Here is an 18,976-nt window from a genome sequence, read left to right on the forward strand (position 1 = left end):
GTTCATGTTTTAAACCGGTTGAGCAGAAAACACAAATGTAAAAGAATGCTGGGATAACAGTAGTCTTAGCAATAACTTTTGACTTAAAATAATGTGTTTCAAAGGTTAGTGTATTTGTAAATTTGTTGTCTATATAAACTAGGGCTGTAGTGATACAATAATCTCACGATACGATACACGATATTCTGCTCACGATACGATATATATTGCAATATTCAGCAAAGGATACAATTCGATACACTTTAGCGATTTTCTGAAAGATTTTAGAAGGACAGAGTGATTTTGGTGACATTTTGTGAATGTTATAGAGTTGGTTTGAATTAATTTAACTGAAAACTGATTAAAAGCACCAACTACACAATACCTGGCTCTGGTTGGACATGGACACAGACTTAAAGCTGACAGCCAGACAAAATGAATCAAAGTGGCGAGAAAACATGTTTCTTTTAATTGAAACAGTACAAACTGTAGCTTACATGCATTTGTAAAGTAAATAAAGTGCACCAAGTACCCTGCTCTGAATAGTTTGATACTTTTTTAACCTTGGCACTTAACATCTGAAGGAATCACTCCAAGCCTGATGACCTAATCACTCCCGGCGAAGCAAGCAGTGAGTGAGCAAGGTGACAGTTGGATATTACGATACTTGCGGATGAATATCGATTTTTTTCTAGGAAAGAAAATATCGATATACATCGCAATACCGATATTATTACATAGCCCTAATATAAACTCTGTTTTGAACACTCCAATATCTCTTGTATCTTCTAGGTAGAACTTTTAAAGGTTTAGAGCTTCCAAGTACTAAATTTTCAAAATGTCTGGAAACCTTAATTTAATAATATTTGCAAAAGTATGTATACTTCTTGAACTTTTCAACATTTCATTACATTACAACCCACAAATTGGGATTTTATGTGATAGACCGACACAAGCTGGTGCATAATTGTAGCGTGGGTTTTCAACATTTGTTTTCCAAGGAAAAATCTGAAAAGTGTGGCATTCATGTGTATTCTGTCCCCTCTTTAGGGCCTTATTATCTAGCTCAAAAACCTATCACGATGTAAGCGTTTCATATCAGTCAATATTGAAAATTATTGATTCGTTTTTTTTTTTTTTGGCCTGATATTTCCTGTTTTATCCACAACTTTAACTCCACAACATTGTTTATATTTTTAACTAGTTTTGAGGCAGTGTGAGAAACCTGAAATTCCTGCTGCGTGAGTTACTCAACACATTGTTGCTAGGTAACCAAATAGGACTTAACTATTTGGTTAACACAAATGGTGTTAACCAAGTGTTAGCCACTCATGGCGGCTAACACTTGTTAGCCGCTCACGGCTTGAGCGGCGAAAGCCTTTCTTATGCCTATATCTCCCAGAATTCTGTGCAGTTCTGGATCAGAATTCAGTGAATATTAATAAATATTGAATATTCTATCAGACGTATTATCTATCAATATTTATTGCGTGTCTATCGCAATATATATTGTTANGGCCACTTTGTGCAGCACATGGAACCGCCAGCAGTCTTAATAGTGTGAGATTTATGACACAGCTTGACCGTCATGTATATCTGCCTATTCCAAGTGGAGGATCTATCAGCAGGCCTATCGATTACTGAGATTTATTTGCAAAACGCAACCAGCCACAAATCTAGCAACTTTTTTTTCCGGTGGCATTGGAGACTTTGTCGACATTAGCTTGCGATTCCATTGACCATACATTTGCACAACTTGACATTTAAAAAATAAATTTGCTTAATGGAAACATACCAATTAAAAAAAAAAAAAGAAAAAAACTTGTTTTTCGCTAAAATATTACGTCAGAATGATGAGACTGTTTTTTTTTTGGGGGGGGAGGACGTATCGAAATCGGTTTATTTTGCAAAACTGCAATGGAAACGCTTTTGTCGCAAGTCACCAGTCACGTGATCAACAACCTCATGTTACTACTGCCGAAAACCACGAAGAAGAAGACAAACGGGAAGTAGTAGGATGATCACAGCGTGGCATGTTTAATGACTTATTGCGTGATCAAACTTATTCACATCTGATTTTAATTGTGTTTGTCATTTAATGGAAACACCGCAATTGTAAAATTTTGTTGTTTTTTGTCCCACATTAGAGGAATACAGACAAAGATTTGTGCACATTTGTAATGGAAACGCAGCTACTGTTGATCTTTTTTTTTTTGGCCAGAAAACTGCCATCTGTGCACCCTTAATTTTAGATCATAGCCATATGTTTTCTGATGGAAATCAAAAACACAAACAATTTCAGAAGGGCACTTCTTTTGTTCAGAGGAAACCAGGTAGAAGCTCTAGCACCACCTAGTGTCTATGTGTGCGCATCTGTATCTTATCTAGGTCACTAACCAGTGAAAATATACATGCCTCACTTTGTGTTTGCTTCCTTTTAAAAATAACCCTTCTTGCTTCACCGTTGACAGTGTTCCCTCTCCGTGTGTGTGTGTGTGTTTGTGCAGATATCTGGAGTCTGGGGGTGATCCTCTTCATGCTGGTGTGTGGTCAGCCCCCCTTCCAGGAGGCCAACGACAGCGAGACCCTCACCATGATCATGGACTGTCGATACACGGTGCCTCCGCACATCTCCCCTGCCTGCAGAGAGTGAGTAATGCCTGGGCAACGCAAACCCACACAGATGGACAGAGTACTCTGCAGGTGCTGCATATTTCATGTTTGGAGATGTGTGAAGAAGGAGAGCAGAGCAGAGGAGCGAAGGGTGTGGCCGTTCTTCGTTGTGTCCTGCTTTTTTTTTCCACCCAGCTGCTGCTGCTGCTGCAGCGAGCAAGCTGCTCCAGCAGGGATGCGGCGCTGTGTTAAGTGGAGCTAATGCACCCGCTTTCAAATCGCCTCTTCTCTTGTTGTTTTTTTTCTTTCTTTCTTTGAGCCCAGTGAGGGTTTAATGTCGCATCCAGACAGAAAGAAAGAATTTCGAGCAGCAGTAGCCCGGAACGCGCATTGTGTTTGGCCTTGACTTTATTATTCTGTGTGGACGTAAACACAATGCTTCAAACGGTGGCACTTACCCTGGTTTCCCATGAGGCCTTGGGGGGGAGAAACAGGACTTCCTCCTGCTTATGTGACTGAACAATTTAGCCATGGAATATCTGCTGGGGTGATGGTCGTATGAGTTCATGTTTTAAACCGGTTGAGCAGAAAACACAAATGTAAAAGAATGCTGGGATAACAGTAGTCTTGTCTTAGCAATAACTTTTGACTTAAAATAATGTGGTTCAAAGGTTAGTGTATTTGTAAATTTGTTGTGTATATATAAACTAAGGCTGTAGTGATACAATAATCTCACGATACGATACACGATATTCTGCTCACAATACGATATATATTGCAACAGTCCGCAAATGATACAATTCGATACACTTTTGCGATTTTCTGAAAGATTTTAGAGGGACAGAGTGATTTTGGTGACATTTTGTGACTGTTATAGAGTTAGATTGAATTAATTTAACTGAAAACTGATTAAAAGCACCAACTACACAATACCTGGCTCTGGTTGGACATGGACACAGACTTAAAGCTGACAGCCAGACAAAATGAATCAAAGTGGCGAGAAAACATGTTTCTTTTAATTGAAATAGTACAAATTGTAGCTTACATGCATTTGTAAAGTAAATAAAGTGCACCAAGTACCCTGCTCTGAATAGTTTGATACCTTTTTAACCTTGGCACTTAACATCAGAATTCAGTGAATATTAATAAATATTGAATATTCTATCAGACGTATTATCTATCAATATTTATTGCGTGTCTATCGCAATATATATTGTTATTGATTTATTGACCAGCCTACTTTAATCTTATGGTGGATCTTTTTGTCAATGTTTGTCAGGGAATATGAAGCTTTATCAAAGTCAGAGAACACAGCAGATCGGTTCAGGGATAAAGTTGGGAAGAAGTTTAATAGGAAGCAAAGCCTCACCTGATCTGCCTTTTTAATTTTTTTAAATTTGGAAATCATTGATTTAAACTCCATGATGCTAATCTCCACTGTGCCTCCCTCCAGCCTTATAGGCCACATGCTACAGAGAGACCCAAAGAAACGAGCGACGCTAGAGCAGATCGAGGGCCACGAATGGCTCCAAGGCGTCGACCCCTCCCCGGCCACCAAGCTGTCCACCCCCCTGGTGTCGTACCGCAGCCTATCGGAGGAGGAGCACGGCTCCAACATTCAGCGCATGGTGCTGGGGGGCATCGCCGACAGAGACGCCATAACCGAGTAGGTATCTCCCTCCGATCGAACCATAAACGTGCACACACACACACGTAGCAAAATAATTTCCACTAAAGCTTAATTGACTGTCATCAACTGTTTAAAATGCAACTAAGCAGCTAATTGTGAGTTTCTGCCATGTTGAATTCAATGACCTCTTGGGTTATGGTGGTTATTCAAAAAAACAAAGAAGAAGAAGAAGAAGTTGATATGCAAGGGCAATTCTTGATTTAGTTTTTGTAACTACTGTCTCAGGGCTCTGGAGTCGAACCAATACAACCACATCACAGCTACCTACTTCCTGCTGGCGGAGAGGATGCTGAGGGACAGGCAGGAGAAAGAGCAGCACAGCCAAACACGGTCCCCCAGTCCGAGCAAGGCCCAGTTCAGGTAAATATATACGTCCCACATCGTTATACACACACACACGTACACACACGCGCGCGCTTCCTGAAGCGGACAGGAAGCTGTCTCTGCAACGTCGCCTACGGTCAATCTCCAGAAAGTAAATCCGACAGAAGATGGAAAGGCAGAGCTGTTTGTTGAGCGGGGAATGAAGAGCAGACAGAAAAGAGCCGCAGCTCTGGAGAAACAGCGAAGAAGAAAAAGCAACACTGTTTATTCAGTTAGAGAGAAAGACATGGTGACCTTAAATCAGACATAGAAAAGATTTTAATTTAAATTATAATACAAACTTTCTTAATGAAATCAATTAATTTTTTATTAGAATTGATGTGTTTGTGAAATTAGCTGGGAAGCAGCTACTTAGCACAGTTTAGCATTATCATGGGTGCCGCACCTAATTCTCTGTGTTAAAGATTAGTATTTAAATAATATATTTAAAAAATATTATTGCTAAAAAATAAAAAAAAGCATAAAGCATCAGTCTGAAACTTTCCAATTTACATATGTATTCTTGAGTTTCTTTAAACTGCAAAGCAAAGGCTAAGAGCTAGTGCTGGAACAGTGATTTGGTATTTTCAAACATCAGCTATGTCAAATATAAAATATATTTTGTAAATATACATTTTTAAGCCATATTTATAAAAATGAATTCTATTAGCCTATTAATGCTCTTAAAGAATGTGCTGGTGAAATAATGTCTATCTGAGAGCAAACTAAGCTCTAGCTAGCACAACTTAGCATAAAGAGCTGCTGGTCTAGCACCATTTATTGAGGAATAGTTAAATGTAAACTATATAATAATAGTGAATAAGAACCTGTAGGCAGAAGCAGAAACTTTCTAGTTTGCCCATAAACCTCTCAGATAAACTACATAGGATGTAACTGTTAATTTTTATTAATATTATTAAACAATATGTTAGGAAAAGAAACCTTGTTATCTGAAAGAAGCTAACGGCTTGTTAGCATTCACTGGCTCAAGCCAGAAAATGGATTTGTTTGGCTACGTCAAAGGAATGGAAAAGGTTTGAATTTGCCTCTTAGGTTAAATTTGTTGTTTTGCTTGAGGTAAAATGATTCTGCGATTTTCTTGTTGTTTTTTAACTACTTTGAACAAGCACTTATATGATAGCTTTTTTGTATTGGTTCTGTCTTTTAGCTTTTAAATCTGGAACATATGTGTTTTTTTTGCTGGTATCTCTCATGCTTAGTTGACATTAGGTTTTAATCTCTCTAATTATTCATCTGAGATCAACGTAAATAACCTTTGATGTGTATTTTTCAGTAACATTATTGTGTGCAATCCTTTACAGGCAATCTTGGCCTACCAGAGTAGATGTTCACCAGGAAGTCAGTGACGGGATTGGAGGTCCTGCCATATCCCACCCCGGAGGGCCCCAGTCCCCCGCCCGCAGCGCTGAGAGCCTCCACAAAGGCCCAAGGCCTAAAACTGCACTGCTGGACCTCAGTCAGCGGCAGGAGATCCAGACGCCACCTTCCAGCCAACCGCAGCCTGCACGACAAAATCAGGAGAAAAGTTTGAGACCCCTAGGGAAGCCCCACTCCAACCCCCTCAGGCTGGGCTCCCTGGGGTCTGTGGGACCGTGCAAACCACGAAGTCCCAGTCTGTTCAGCGTCGAGGAGGATGAGGAAGAAGAAGGAGCAGAGGATAAATGCTTGCCCCCTTCTGCTCTACCTTCGCAAGTAGTGCTTCGCTCCAAAGCCTCCTGCTCCTCTTCCTCCATGTCTTCTTCTAGCAATCGTATGACTTCTCGAATGAGCGCTCCGGTTCTAAACCAGATCCACGAGGAAGACAAAGAAGACGACGAAGAGGAGGAAAGTACAGAATTACGTGGATTTGGTCCTCCTAAGCCAAGTCTTAGCCTCAATTTGAACTCTAGAATACCATCGCCATCGACGCTAATATCCTCTCCGAAGACGCCGACAAACGCCACTTTTACCCCCAGCTCAGAGACAAGTGACGAAGACACAGAGAGTCATTTTAAACCTCACGCATTGACTGTGGTGGATGATAGGGAAGACAGGAAAGGGGACAGAGAAAAAAGAGGAGCAGGACAGGGAAGTCCGCCCAACTGTACCAGTCCAGGTTCGGGGTCAGTACAGGGGAAGGGTACGGCCAAGGCAGCCAGTGGGCTGGTGGAGAGTCTAAAACTCATGAGTCTGTGTCTGAGCTCTCAGTTCCACAACCTGACGGGCGGAGGCGGGGGCGGCGGAGGAGGAGGAGGAGGCGGTGGAGTCGGTGGAGGCTCCGGCGGCGTCGGCGGCAGCGTCGGCGTCAGCAGCAGCGTCGGGGCCGACTCCCAAGAGCGCCCCATGTGGCGGATGTGCATGGGCGGCTCCACCGGCAGCCTGGACAAAGTGTCGCTGCTCGGCGGGCCGTCGCTGAAGGGGAACCTCTACCACCAGCCACCACTGGGGGACGTGCTGGCGGACCCCCTGCTGGACGGACCCTGCTCGGGAACCCTGAGACTGGGGGAGCTGGACTTGGCCCGGGAGAACCACAGGAACATAAAGAACCGCGCGCTGCAGATGCCACTGACCGAGAAGACGCTGTCGGTCAACATTCACCGAGGCCCCAAGGAGGGTCTGCTCTGCACCCCGACCCCACACAGCTGCTGCCAGGTCATATAGCCCCACGCGGCCATGTCAGTCACACTCCACCCCCTCTCCCGTTCAAATCACTTCTCTTCCTGCTTTTTATTCAGCTTACAACGACCGGTTGTCGTGAGTTCACACTGTTTTATTTTCATTTATTTTTTCTTCGTTCTTGTTTGGTTTTGATTAACACCTAACGGTGGGTCGCTGGGAGGGAATCCAAACGCTAAAAATTGCACATTTGGAGACGTAAAAAGTCTCCACGGAGGTACATGAAGCACTTTCAGTAAAATTAAACAGAACACTAAGGGGACATTTTGACTTGACGGTGTGTTTAATCTGAGTCTTTAAAAATAGAAGCAGATAGAGGAGGAGCTCGAAACCGCTCCGCTTCTTCACACTTCTTCTACTGTATGTGCACAATGTTCACACCTAGATCACTAAAATAAGCTGACAACTGAAAGCTGGCAAACTTTAGTATTGTGTTACATATCATGATTTGTGTTTTTTTTTATTTTTTTTTATGTTTTTTTTTAGACAATCTTTTATCGTAATGTTTGACGTCCGTTTTCATTTGAACGAGGGAAAAATACTGGGCGAAAACGGATAACGGCACTTAAGCATGATAGAGGCACATGATATATTTTTTAATCATTGTTAGATGTCTTATTTATCTTGAACATGGTCTGCAGAAAGAAAACGCACACTTTAGTTTTTGTGTTTTGTTGGTGTTTTGGGTTATCTCTGCAGACTTTGTACATATGTGAATAGCTCAACAGTACTCCGTACCTGTAGTATTAATGGTAAAGTCGTATCGCAGTAGAGACCCGAATGCTAGATCCTTGTACACCATTATCCTGTCATTCCTACTGCATCGTCAAGAGCTGTTGTTTTTTTTAACACTCGCAAAAAAAAAAATAAATAAAAGAACCTTAAGCGGAATTTAAACTTGGCAAAGGCAGCTCTGAAAACTCAAAAGCGGCCCTCGATCGCGTGAGGAAGGGGACAAAAAAAACAACAAAATAAAATCAAACTCTGGGTGCAGACACAAACCGCGTCCATCCTGTAGTTTTTCCAGGAGCACAGTAGCCACTGCTGTAGCGTATTCCAAGACTACAACGAAAAAGGGGTTTTTTACAAGAACACAACAACACTACCCCACCCACTCAAGTGTTGATTTTTGTAACTGAATGTGTGACCCACCCCTAGTGGAATATATAAACCGATGACAGTGCATGTGTTTTTGCTGTAGCAACCATCATCTCTTACCCACGAGGTCAAAACCACCTGTTGTCTCTACCTAAGTAAACGGATAGAAGTGGTCACTTTACTGTAACCTCACAGCAATACCAGCAACTGCAAAATGTACAATGGATGTGCCATAAAAATCTGTCTTAAGCATATTGTACTGTATGTATATGATAGAGATCTATTACAATAAAAATGATGTGAATGATGTCTAAGAGCTGTTGTCTTTTCCTCAAATACGAGTTCAGTCCTGACTGCTGCAGTAGGGAGTTCTGAGAAAACTGGAAAATTTGAGTGAGTGCACTGCACAGGCTCCTCCCTTTTTCCTTCCGTAGCTCCTCCCCCTCAGGACTCAGAACTAGAGAAATCGCCAGTTCCCCTTTGACTTTAGGTTGTTTCTCCGCCATTAGCACAACCGCAGCACACCGGCAGTCTTGATCTTGAACGGCGGTACGTGTTGTGCTGAGTAAAGTTGTGAGCAGCGCGTACACAAATATGATTGACACTACTATAACACTCCTCCTGGCTCTGATTGGTTGTTTCTTGTCAGGAGCGGTGTATTTCTGCAAATGGCAGTGGGATCACTGGGAATAGCTTGAATTTTTTATTTTTTTTTGTCAGGACATAGTGACAGTTTTAATCAATAGGTTAAAAATATATAAATATTTTTCAAAAGGTACATGAAGCTTTAAGGTTCTACTTACTCTGGAGTACTGTGTGTACGTTCAATTCTTTTCCATCATGTCACACATTGGCAGAGCCAGCCCAAGGCATATGCAAGAAAAACAACGGCTTAGGGCCCCAACACCACTAAAGGGTGCTCAAAAGCATCGCTGATTTGATTTGGTTTGATAGATTGCACATTTTACATGTCTGTTTCAAATTTTTAAAAACAAAAGCTGTTAAACTTGACTTGTTTACTGTAAAATCAGTGTTTGTCTGCAGATGTTACTTAAATTAATATGTCACACTTAAATACCACTCTGCATTTCATATTGAAAATTAATTGCAACATATTTTCTTGTTTGCTCTCCCAGATGTCACCAAATCTCAAAGAAGGGCCCCAAAAGATATTTGCCCATGGCCTTATTCAACCGTGGACCAGCCTTGATTTTGCCACCAACAATTATTACACTGAAAACTATGTTTTTAATTGTAACAAACACATGAAGACATTAAGCCGTAATGTTTAAAGAGGAAGAAAAAAAAACATATTGAATGAGTGCATCTGTGTGTGTTTATTTTTCCTGAATGGTTCCAGCGTTTCTCTCCTCAAACAGGGGAGCAGCATAATCCCTCCAACATCTGGGCTACTGTCCCACATCAGCCAGCTGGGAGGAAATCAGATCAGACCAAATGAGATCTCAGGTCGCTTTGTGAACCCATGTGACGAACTGGTTTACACACGCGCGCGCGCACGCTCACACACTCACAAATCACATGCAGACTCATGATGCCAAGTGCAATCACAACCCCTACATTAACACTGGCACAAAAAAGGCACGTGGGATTAGATACACACAAAGTGCGCAGGCGACAGATTTGTCATGTGGCTTCCAAACTGTGAATGGAGCACGGAGGAAACCGTGTCAGAGACCGGATGTCACGTGAGCACCCAGGCACGTGCTAGAATCGGATCGTCCCATCGTTCTAAAAGCGTCTCGCAGCTGCAAAACACAACAAAATTACCGGATATTTCACTAAAAACGGTCCTTATCGACACTAACCGTCTTACTTCTTGGCAATAATTTACGGTTTAGATTGTGAAGGGGGAAATACATTTGTTCTGTGCTGTGTTTTTTGTTTGTTTGTTTTTGTGCTAGCTAACTTCGTTATCTACAGGGAATAGGGTTGGTACGTCAACCAACACATTACGGTTGACGTACATTTAAGTGCATTAACAGTAGTGAGTTTTAATTCCGTCAGACCTGATTTTTATCTAGAGAACAAAAAAATAAAAAAAAATGTCCAACTCATTTTTACACCCCTTCGGCGACGAATTAAAGAGAAAAATGCTATTTTTACAAGTAGTTCAAGACAAACATAATAATAATGATAAAAAAGCCCCAAAATAAAATAAATTAATTGTGAAATAAGCTAAAGAATGCTTACAGACTTTCCCCCCCTAATATTCCAACTCCTGATTGTGACCGATATTCTAATAAAAAAAAAAAAAAATCCTATTTCACTATTTTACAATAGAAAATAATTTCAGATAATATCACAGGAAACACTTAAAATTATACTGAGTGCAATTTTATTAGGCTACCATGAACCTAAATTGATATTTTTAATGGAAAATAGACACTTACTCTTCCCCTTCTCTAGTTCCATAGAAATGCTTCTCTTGTCTGAAGATGCTCCAAAATGTCCCATGTCCACTCTTGTGGACGTGGGACCTGAAGGGGTTAAATGAGCCAAACGTAACCTTTGTGGTTGATGTAGGAAGCTTTGGACTCTTGAGCAGATCAGATAGTTAGAAAACTGCACTTGTATTGCAGCCTTTTGGCAGCAGCTTTCTGCTGCATTCAGTGGAAAACACAAAATTCCACTTTACAAACTGCAGACAAAGCACATTGTAACAATGTAGCTACTATGGAGCCAGATGTAGGTGCACAAAGCTAAAACAAAAAAAGAGCAAACAATACAATGAATGAAAACGTCTTGTGCATGTACAAAAATCAGATGTTCATTGAATGGCTGTTTGATTGTCTACAAATTCATGATAGCATTTTCCTGAACCCACTATTGGACTAAAATCCAGTAGTGGGTTTTTTCCCCCTCATAAACGACAAAGACTCCTTTGTTTTATCACATGCATCTATAAAACTGTGTGATTTGTACATCTCAGCAGGTTTTCGCCATATCAACTGGCAAAAAGCCTGAAAAACTCTGGCTTGTCATTAGTGCAGTGGTCGGTATGGCAAGCTGAATGGGCATATATTCAATGGCTTTGATATTGAGGGTGATGTTCCCCTGTTCCCCTGTTAGTTTGTTCTGTTTAGACATTCGGTTGCTGCTTCCTTGACCTAATAATGCACCAGTTAATCAGACACAATTACTATCAACCATGAGTCACTAGCAATACCTGAAAAATCCAGAGGGGTGGACGTTGTAGTAGTTGACAACTACTACAAAATGGTGGATGTCTTGTAAATTTTTTGACCTTCATATTTGACAAGTAAAACTAATAATCTCAACTAGTTTAAAATGTCCAAGACCTGCTCTCGTTGTTTTAAGGACCAACTTTTGATTTACAGGTTAATACCTGAAGCTCAGCTATGTTAACCAAACTTATATAAAGTATAAACTCTTTCCTTTGCATAATTTTATGAGTAGTTGTATGAAAGCCTTTTCTATCTACTTTTCTGTCAGCTTTGATGGAAACTTCAAAGAAGCTCAGTACATATTAGATTTTCAGATTTTAACATTTCAAAAATGTTGTTTATTGTACTGTTCATTATTTGATACTGTAGGTTTTGTAATGATGGTTAAGGGGATACATTTTCTAATTTATCCGGCTTTCAGCTCAAAACATCCATGTTCTTTCCTTTGTCAAAACTCAGAAAAAGAGAAATGCAAATGTCAGACACACACAATCCCAGTTTTAGATTTCACATGTGCAATTTTTTAAAATAAATAAACTGAGCATTCTTTGTGTTGGTTTTCCAAAATGTAGGAAAGCTGAAGACTTGTGAATGCTTTCCTTTTATTAACAGCTTCAGGTGTTAACTGTAGATTATTTTTATTGACGAAAACATTGTATATTACTGAAACATTCGTGTAAAAACCAAATTTTTTACCAAAGTTAATTTCAAGTTCTGCAGGCTGAAGACAGGGAGCTGTTGGAGCCAGTTTGTGTTAGAGTAGGCCGGAGATGCAGCAATATCTTCTTCAGGAAGCTTATGTCCTTTAATGTTTTTGGTGATTTTTTTCCCCCATAGCCATTAGCTCATATGTCTCCAGCAAGCATTAAAGTTTTCATTGCTTTTATGACAAATTGCAATGAAAATAGCTGCATTGTTTTGTGAAACGCCTCACAACAGCTCTACCCCACTTGATTGCTAAGCATGGTTTTGCCGGCATGCGCTGTTTGTTCTGTGTGTGGGTTAGGCTCCAGTTTGAAGTGTGTGTCTGTCAGCGGGACATTAAATCTGACTGCCAGTGGAGCTGATTGTGGAGGCTTAACAGCTGCCATCGCTGCTGCAGATGAAACACTCCCTCAGTCATCTCTTACGCTAGCAAGGCCGACTTTTGGTGTCCAGGCTGCTGCCTCGCACACATCGACGCGCTTTTCTTCATCTCGGCCAGGACAGGCGTTCAGTGTGCGAAGTGTATGTGGTTGATGCTCTGCCTGTCCGTGTCTGTTTGCACTTTGGGTTTAGCCAGAGTGGAACACAAAGCTTCTGTTTGCTCGGGCCGCGCAATGAGAACTCAAGGTCTGCCAGAGAAGGGCGAGCCGGGGACGGGAACGTGAGCCAGAACGAGAGATGGAATCTCTTAAACAAAAAGATGTCACAACCTGAAACAAAAAAAAGGGGAAGCAACAAAAAAATATCAATAATTAAAGGGGAAGTGCTATGTATTTTCCAGCCACATTGTGCTATAAAATGGCACTATCAAGAGACTCTAAAAATGCAATTTGACGTCCTAATTTAACACCTTGGAATTGGGCCTCTGTCTCTTTAAGAAACTCCTGCTCTGTCTGAATCTCTCTCCTCAGCAGGTCATCACAACATGGCTCCTCTATGAGCCCTTTAAAAATATTTTCACCAGCGTTTCACTTTGAAGTAGCTCGTGTAATGACCTCAGCTGATGCGCAGTTCCAGCAGGCGTTTGCTAATTGCTGCTGGCTAGGCTGCAGGGGGCGAGAGGAGGAAAGGGGGAGTGGCTGTTCTGTGAGGCGGAAGCTTGGAGCTTCGTCCTCGGAGGCAGGGCTAGGTCTACCCAGGCATTTTTGCACAGCTGAATGGTTGCCATGGAGATGAAAGGACTTTTTTTTTCAAAGACACATGAAAGAATCAAGGCAACAGGTATGTTGTTGCTTTCGGAGTAACGTTATAACATGATGTGCTCAAAAAAGTTGATTTTACTGTTGTTACGCTATAACAACATAAAATGACTAATGGCCTAGTCAAAGTGCAATGTAAAAAATTTATGACCAGACTAGAAAATTGATGCTCATCCATCTCATGATTCAGCCAAGTATTAAAACAGACCAAATGAAAACAATTACATAATTAAAAACAATAAAGAAGCATCATTCATGCAATACATTGTGGTCCATCCCATAAAAACCACAATAACACACTGACGTTTGTGGTTTTAACATGATGAAATATGAAGGGTAGACTTTTGTAACACGCTACGTTTCCACAGGCTCCTGCTAATGATCGCTAATGCGAAAATGTCCTGCTGCTGTTCGGACGTCTTTCACTCAGAGCTCATGAGGTTCTGAATTTAGATGTGAAAATGTTGACAAATTCTCAAACAGAGCGAGAAAAAATGCCTGCAGAGTGATGCCATAGTCTAATTGCTCAGTATTTAATTTAGTAAACTGCTGCTATGAAAACAGAAAAGATAAAAACATAGTTATCTGTTGTTTTACTAAGCAGTGTTTCGTAAGCAGAGGAATGTTTGGTGAGTGACGTGTTTGAGTTATGAAGGGAACTAGTAATCCCAAAAGTACACACACCCTGTTAAGGTTAGGAGATTACTCTCAAATTATATTTATTCAATTATTTGTATGTAGTGGGGGGGAAAATAGTTATGCAACATGATTTTGAACCTTTCTGTTTTGAAAACCGTACATTTTTCAGGTATTTGAGGGAGTTTATTAAATAATTTACTAAAAGAGAAATTAAACTATCTTAGCAAAACACACGTCTACAGATCATCAAGTAGTGATCTGCAAGTATTAAGACTCTCACATGAGCTCATCTCTGACATAATAGTGTTGAAACCTTTTCTTTTTTCTTTTTTTTTGGAAAACATTTAAACTTGATCACATGGCATATGCGAAGACTTAACAACAGAAAAAATGAGAACCCGACTGATGAAGGACGTTTGCTTTTGGTTTGACGGAGAAGCGCAAAGTACCTCTTAATTGTGAAGTAGAAGAAAAACATAGTTTTCAGCAATTTTTACAGGGAAAATCTTAAAAGTGTGGTGCGCATGTGTACCAATCCTTTCTAGACACTTTTTCATTTTAAGATGTTTTTCACTTAAAGCTCAAGTTCAGTGAGATTGGATGGAGCAATTCTGTGAACAATAATTTAACAGGGTGGCTACTGGATTTCAACTGGATTTAGGTCTGTACTTTGACTAGGCTGTCCTTATACACAATTCTGCTTTGATCTCACATATTCCAGTTCAGCTCTGCGTGTATTTTTGGACTAATTGTCCATCTCGAAGACGAACTTCCACCTCAGCCTCAAGTCTTTTGCTGCCTCTAACTTGTTTTTGTTGTTGTTGTTGTTGTTTTGTTTGTTTGTTTTTTGTTGGGATTGTCCTGCATTTAGCTCCGTCCGTTTTCCAACCAGCATCCATTACTTCAATGTTCCTAAATAAATTCTAGAGCAACCAGTTCCCTCTGGAAGCCACAAAATTAGAGCCATCAAAGCTTTATTAAAGCAGTAACAATGACTTTCTCTCTTCACTGGCTTCCATTTTGTATCGTCAGGCTGATGAAAAATGCACGCCACACTTTTCAGTTTTATTTATTAAAAATGTCTTAAAAACGTCCATCAATCCATTAATATATTGCATTCCCATATAGAGGGGGGAAATGGGTAAAAATGGCTTTTTCAAGCCTCTGTGTAAAGTTATGTAACAATTCAGTCAAAATGGCTTCCTTTGGCTTCTCTGTGAAATGTTTTCTGGGAGGAATTTGTGCCCTTTATGTCTGCAAATGCCTTCTGGCTGCGGGCACCACCTGATATTAGTTGCACTGCTCTTTTTTATGCAACAACGCCCCCAAACACATGAGAGAGGAGGGGAAAAGGTATCAAACAGGCAGATCAATCTTTTAGCTCTCAACTGGAAATTGAAACAATTTCGATAAAAGCATGTGATGTCTGACCAGCGAGGCCAAATATGGAAATGTGCTCGGTGAAAGGAAGTACAGCTCGGAGGCCAAAGCCAGATCTGCTAGTTTCAGCAATGAGAGAGTAGAAATGAGCAGCTCTGCAGGGTTTCACCAATCAGCGAGCACTTTTGACTTTATGAATCGGCACAGAAAAGCGTCAACGCTTCCTCAGATTCTTTTCATTCCTCCTGCAAGATGAAGAGAAATCATCGCTATCCAAACCTTTTTCTTTTTTTCTGCACCGTGCATCATGCGCAGAACAAGCAGCCAGCTGGCAGGCAGTGGGGGCTGTTTAGCCTTTCCTGATGCACTCAGTCAGAATCTAAATGCTGCAATCATTAAGAGAGTCTGTCGCCTTTTGGTGTAATTTGAGAGCAGTGCGGCGCTGTGAAGTGCCCTCGCTGCATAATATCCCAGAACATTTCTTCTTCTTCTGTTGCTATTTGATCTGTGGGGCATTGATGAGTGAACTTATCGGAAATGGAGGCTGGAAGAAAGACTTAGTGCATCAGATGTCTCTTATATTGTGCAACTGTCGCTCTGATTGCTGTGTTTGTGGGGCAAAAAAATAAAAGATAAATAAAAGTCTGGACTGTAAATATCGTCAGTCACTCGCAGGCAAACTAGTGAACTGATTTGTTCTTCTTTGACTGAATGACAAATCTTAAAACAAAAAAAGAAGCATAGTTTGGATTAGTAAATGTTGAACACACTCATTCTTATGAAATGAAATGATTTCCTCTCTCAAATTTACAAATTGGAAGGCTTTGCAAGTTTTTCACATTTTGTCAGACTGCATATTTCACAGGGATTGACTAACACAAAGTACTGTGTAAAAAAAGAGGATAAATGCAGAAAAATAAAAATCTGAACAGTGTGGCATGCTTTTGATTCAGTCCCCTTCGCTCTGAAAGTGCTAAATAAAATCCATTGCGACTGTTTGCTCTAACAGCGCTAATTTTTTAAGTCTTTAAATCCTTGGTTTAAAAAATAAAACATTTTATTCCATAAAGGAAAAATCTGTGGGTAGAACAACTAATAGCTGCCCTTTCAACTCATTCTTCCATCTAAGTTACGGGGCTCTTGACCGCTCCTCTGATCAATGCTCCTCTTTCACGGCCAGTTTAGTTAAGGTCAAAGGTCACGTCTCGGTGGGTTTGCGGTTGTGCTGAAATCATTTCATTGCTGGATGATGGATTTGAGCAGAGCTCTGAGGAACGCTCAAAGCTGCGATGTTGCTAATTAATATAACTTCACATCTTTCTATGAGATGGTTTATGAGCAGAAGCTGTTTGTTCACTAATATTTTCTACCAAACCAGAGAGATTTACACAATTATAGCAGTGGAGGCAACTGTACTAATTTGTTGGGATTTAAAGGCAACTGGTTGTGCTAGATTTAATTTAGGGGCGTCAAAGCAAAGCAAACTGCATACACATTTCAAAATGTGGAAAAGTTCAATCGTGAATAGGATTTGGCATTTGTCGTATCGTTTATCATTTATTGTGATAAATTTCTTACCACGCTAAGAATTTTGATTTATTGTTGTGATGATAAAGTCCAATTAGTGATGTTCAAACCCCCCAAAAAAACTGTCTGTATTGCTGTGGGATTGTTAGTTTTGTTTGTTTAATGAGAGCATCAACAAATATAAATAAATTTGAAAATATGATTAAATGCATTATGTATTTACACCACTGGTGTCCTAAAGAAGTGCATTACTAATGTAAATGTGTTTGCAGCGGGTTTAATCGCTGTGCCATGCAGTCACGACCATGCACTTACCTAAAAAAAAAAAAGACTGTAATAACTCGTTCTTTTATCACGATAGTTCCACAGAATATCGTGATAAAAACTGTAAGTCCATATTGCCCATCCCTAGGTGTGAATACTTTTACGAGGCTCTGTCGGACTCTTAACGTGAGAAAATACGGAATGAAAACCACCAACAAACCTCGGAACATAAACAATTATGGTCTTATTAGTGGCCTGACAGCAGAGATCTCCCTACAAGCTGTTACTAGTTTACCAACAGCATTAAAACAGTGTGCCTTCCTGTCTGCAGCCATCTTTTTATGTGCGGCTATTTCCAGCCACTGTGCTTTCAATTATATCCAAGCCCAGCATGAAAGCGGCTGTCACATCTCTCGCTTGTTTTCTGTTTCATAATAAAATGATTTCATGATCATGTGACTGAGTGGGTGACAGAGATAGACACACACACACACAGAGAGAGAGAGAGAGAGGGAGAGAGAGAGAGGAAGAAAGACGGAGATGGGAAGAAAAAGCTAGCAGCCTTTTTAAGTGAACATTATGGACGGAGGCCCGGGCACGTTGCGCGCGCACGTCTTCATCCACACGAGGCCTCGCGCACATGGAGCTGCCTTGAGAAACAGCCAGACAGACAGGCAAGCCAGCATCTTCAAGAAAACAACCCATAATTACCTTGTCCGACCGCGGGATCACTTCCTGCAGGTCGGCTAATCCAAAAGGCTCGGTCTCCGTGGCTACCCTGTTGCCTGGAGACAGCTGGGGCGGGCTGGGTTGATGTTTCAGGAGTGACAGAGATGGGCAGACGTAACTGAGCTGCAGGAACTGGTGAAGGCCAAGACACTCAGGGTCTTTGGATGATTAGTCTCACGACAATTACTATTATTAGGAACTCATATTTCCATTTTCTAAGCAGTTCCAGAATGCCGCCGGCACTTCCAATAAAGATGTGGGAAAAGCTTTAAAATATATTGCAGCCTATTTTTACACATGGAAAAGATTTGGGGGAAATACATGGAAAAGATTTGGGGAAAAATAACATTTTATTTAAGTGCATTTATTCTGTTTGGAACATTTAAACCAAGATTTTCCTCATCATTCTGGCTCTTAAATGGATTTGAATAACATTATGCAATAAACTATTTTAACACTTATGTTCAAGAAAGTTTATGTGTTGAATCAAGAATTTACGGCACTTTAGCTGGCTTAACTTTAGCGCTAATTGCTAAAGTCAAACTTGCGCTTGACTTATTGCGCTTACATATTCTGGCGCTTAACAAATGGATTTGAATAAAAATTAGACATGGCAAAGAACTAACGTAACACTTGTGTTTAAGAAAGTTTATGTGTTGAATCAAGAATTTATGTTTGTGTCCCATTTTAGCTGGCTTAGCGTTAGCTTTTTTTTTTTAAATGTTACATTTCACCTTGTTAGAGAGTTAAGAAGTTACTGACCAAGTCATTAAAGTTTCTTTTTGATGTGTAATACAAACCAGATGAATTCATGAAGAAAAAGTGAAGGAGCTTAGGCGGTCAAGCAGTAACTTCACCTGCTTTGAAAAACATATTTTGCTTATGGACAAAATTGACTCAAAGTCTAA

General features: G+C 40.5%; 1 protein-coding gene and 1 long non-coding RNA gene across 2 annotated transcripts in view; one reads left to right on the top strand and one right to left on the bottom strand.

Moving 5' to 3' along the window:
• Positions 1-8,728, top strand: part of LOC103143280 (SNF-related serine/threonine-protein kinase-like) — a 24,746-nt gene extending 16,018 nt beyond the window's left edge. The window contains exons 5-8 of the mRNA XM_007559742.2: positions 2,487-2,628; positions 4,046-4,258; positions 4,508-4,642; positions 5,968-8,728. Of these exons, the coding sequence (XP_007559804.1) occupies positions 2,487-2,628; positions 4,046-4,258; positions 4,508-4,642; positions 5,968-7,306 (1,829 nt within the window). The 3' untranslated portion in view covers positions 7,307-8,728. The remainder of the gene's footprint in view (positions 1-2,486; positions 2,629-4,045; positions 4,259-4,507; positions 4,643-5,967) is intronic.
• Positions 8,729-12,210: 3,482 nt separating this feature from the next.
• LOC107837043 (uncharacterized) lies at positions 12,211-18,275 on the bottom strand. Its single transcript, XR_001663019.1, has 2 exons — positions 18,051-18,275; positions 12,211-13,040 (listed from the first exon to the last, which is right to left on the bottom strand). It is a non-coding gene; the product is annotated as an uncharacterized LOC107837043 (long non-coding RNA).
• Between the last annotated feature and the right edge of the window lie 701 nt (positions 18,276-18,976).

The sequence above is a fragment of the Poecilia formosa genome, unplaced genomic scaffold, assembly GCF_000485575.1.
Source record: "Poecilia formosa unplaced genomic scaffold, Poecilia_formosa-5.1.2 Scaffold107, whole genome shotgun sequence".
Classification (NCBI taxonomy): domain Eukaryota; kingdom Metazoa; phylum Chordata; class Actinopteri; order Cyprinodontiformes; family Poeciliidae; genus Poecilia; species Poecilia formosa.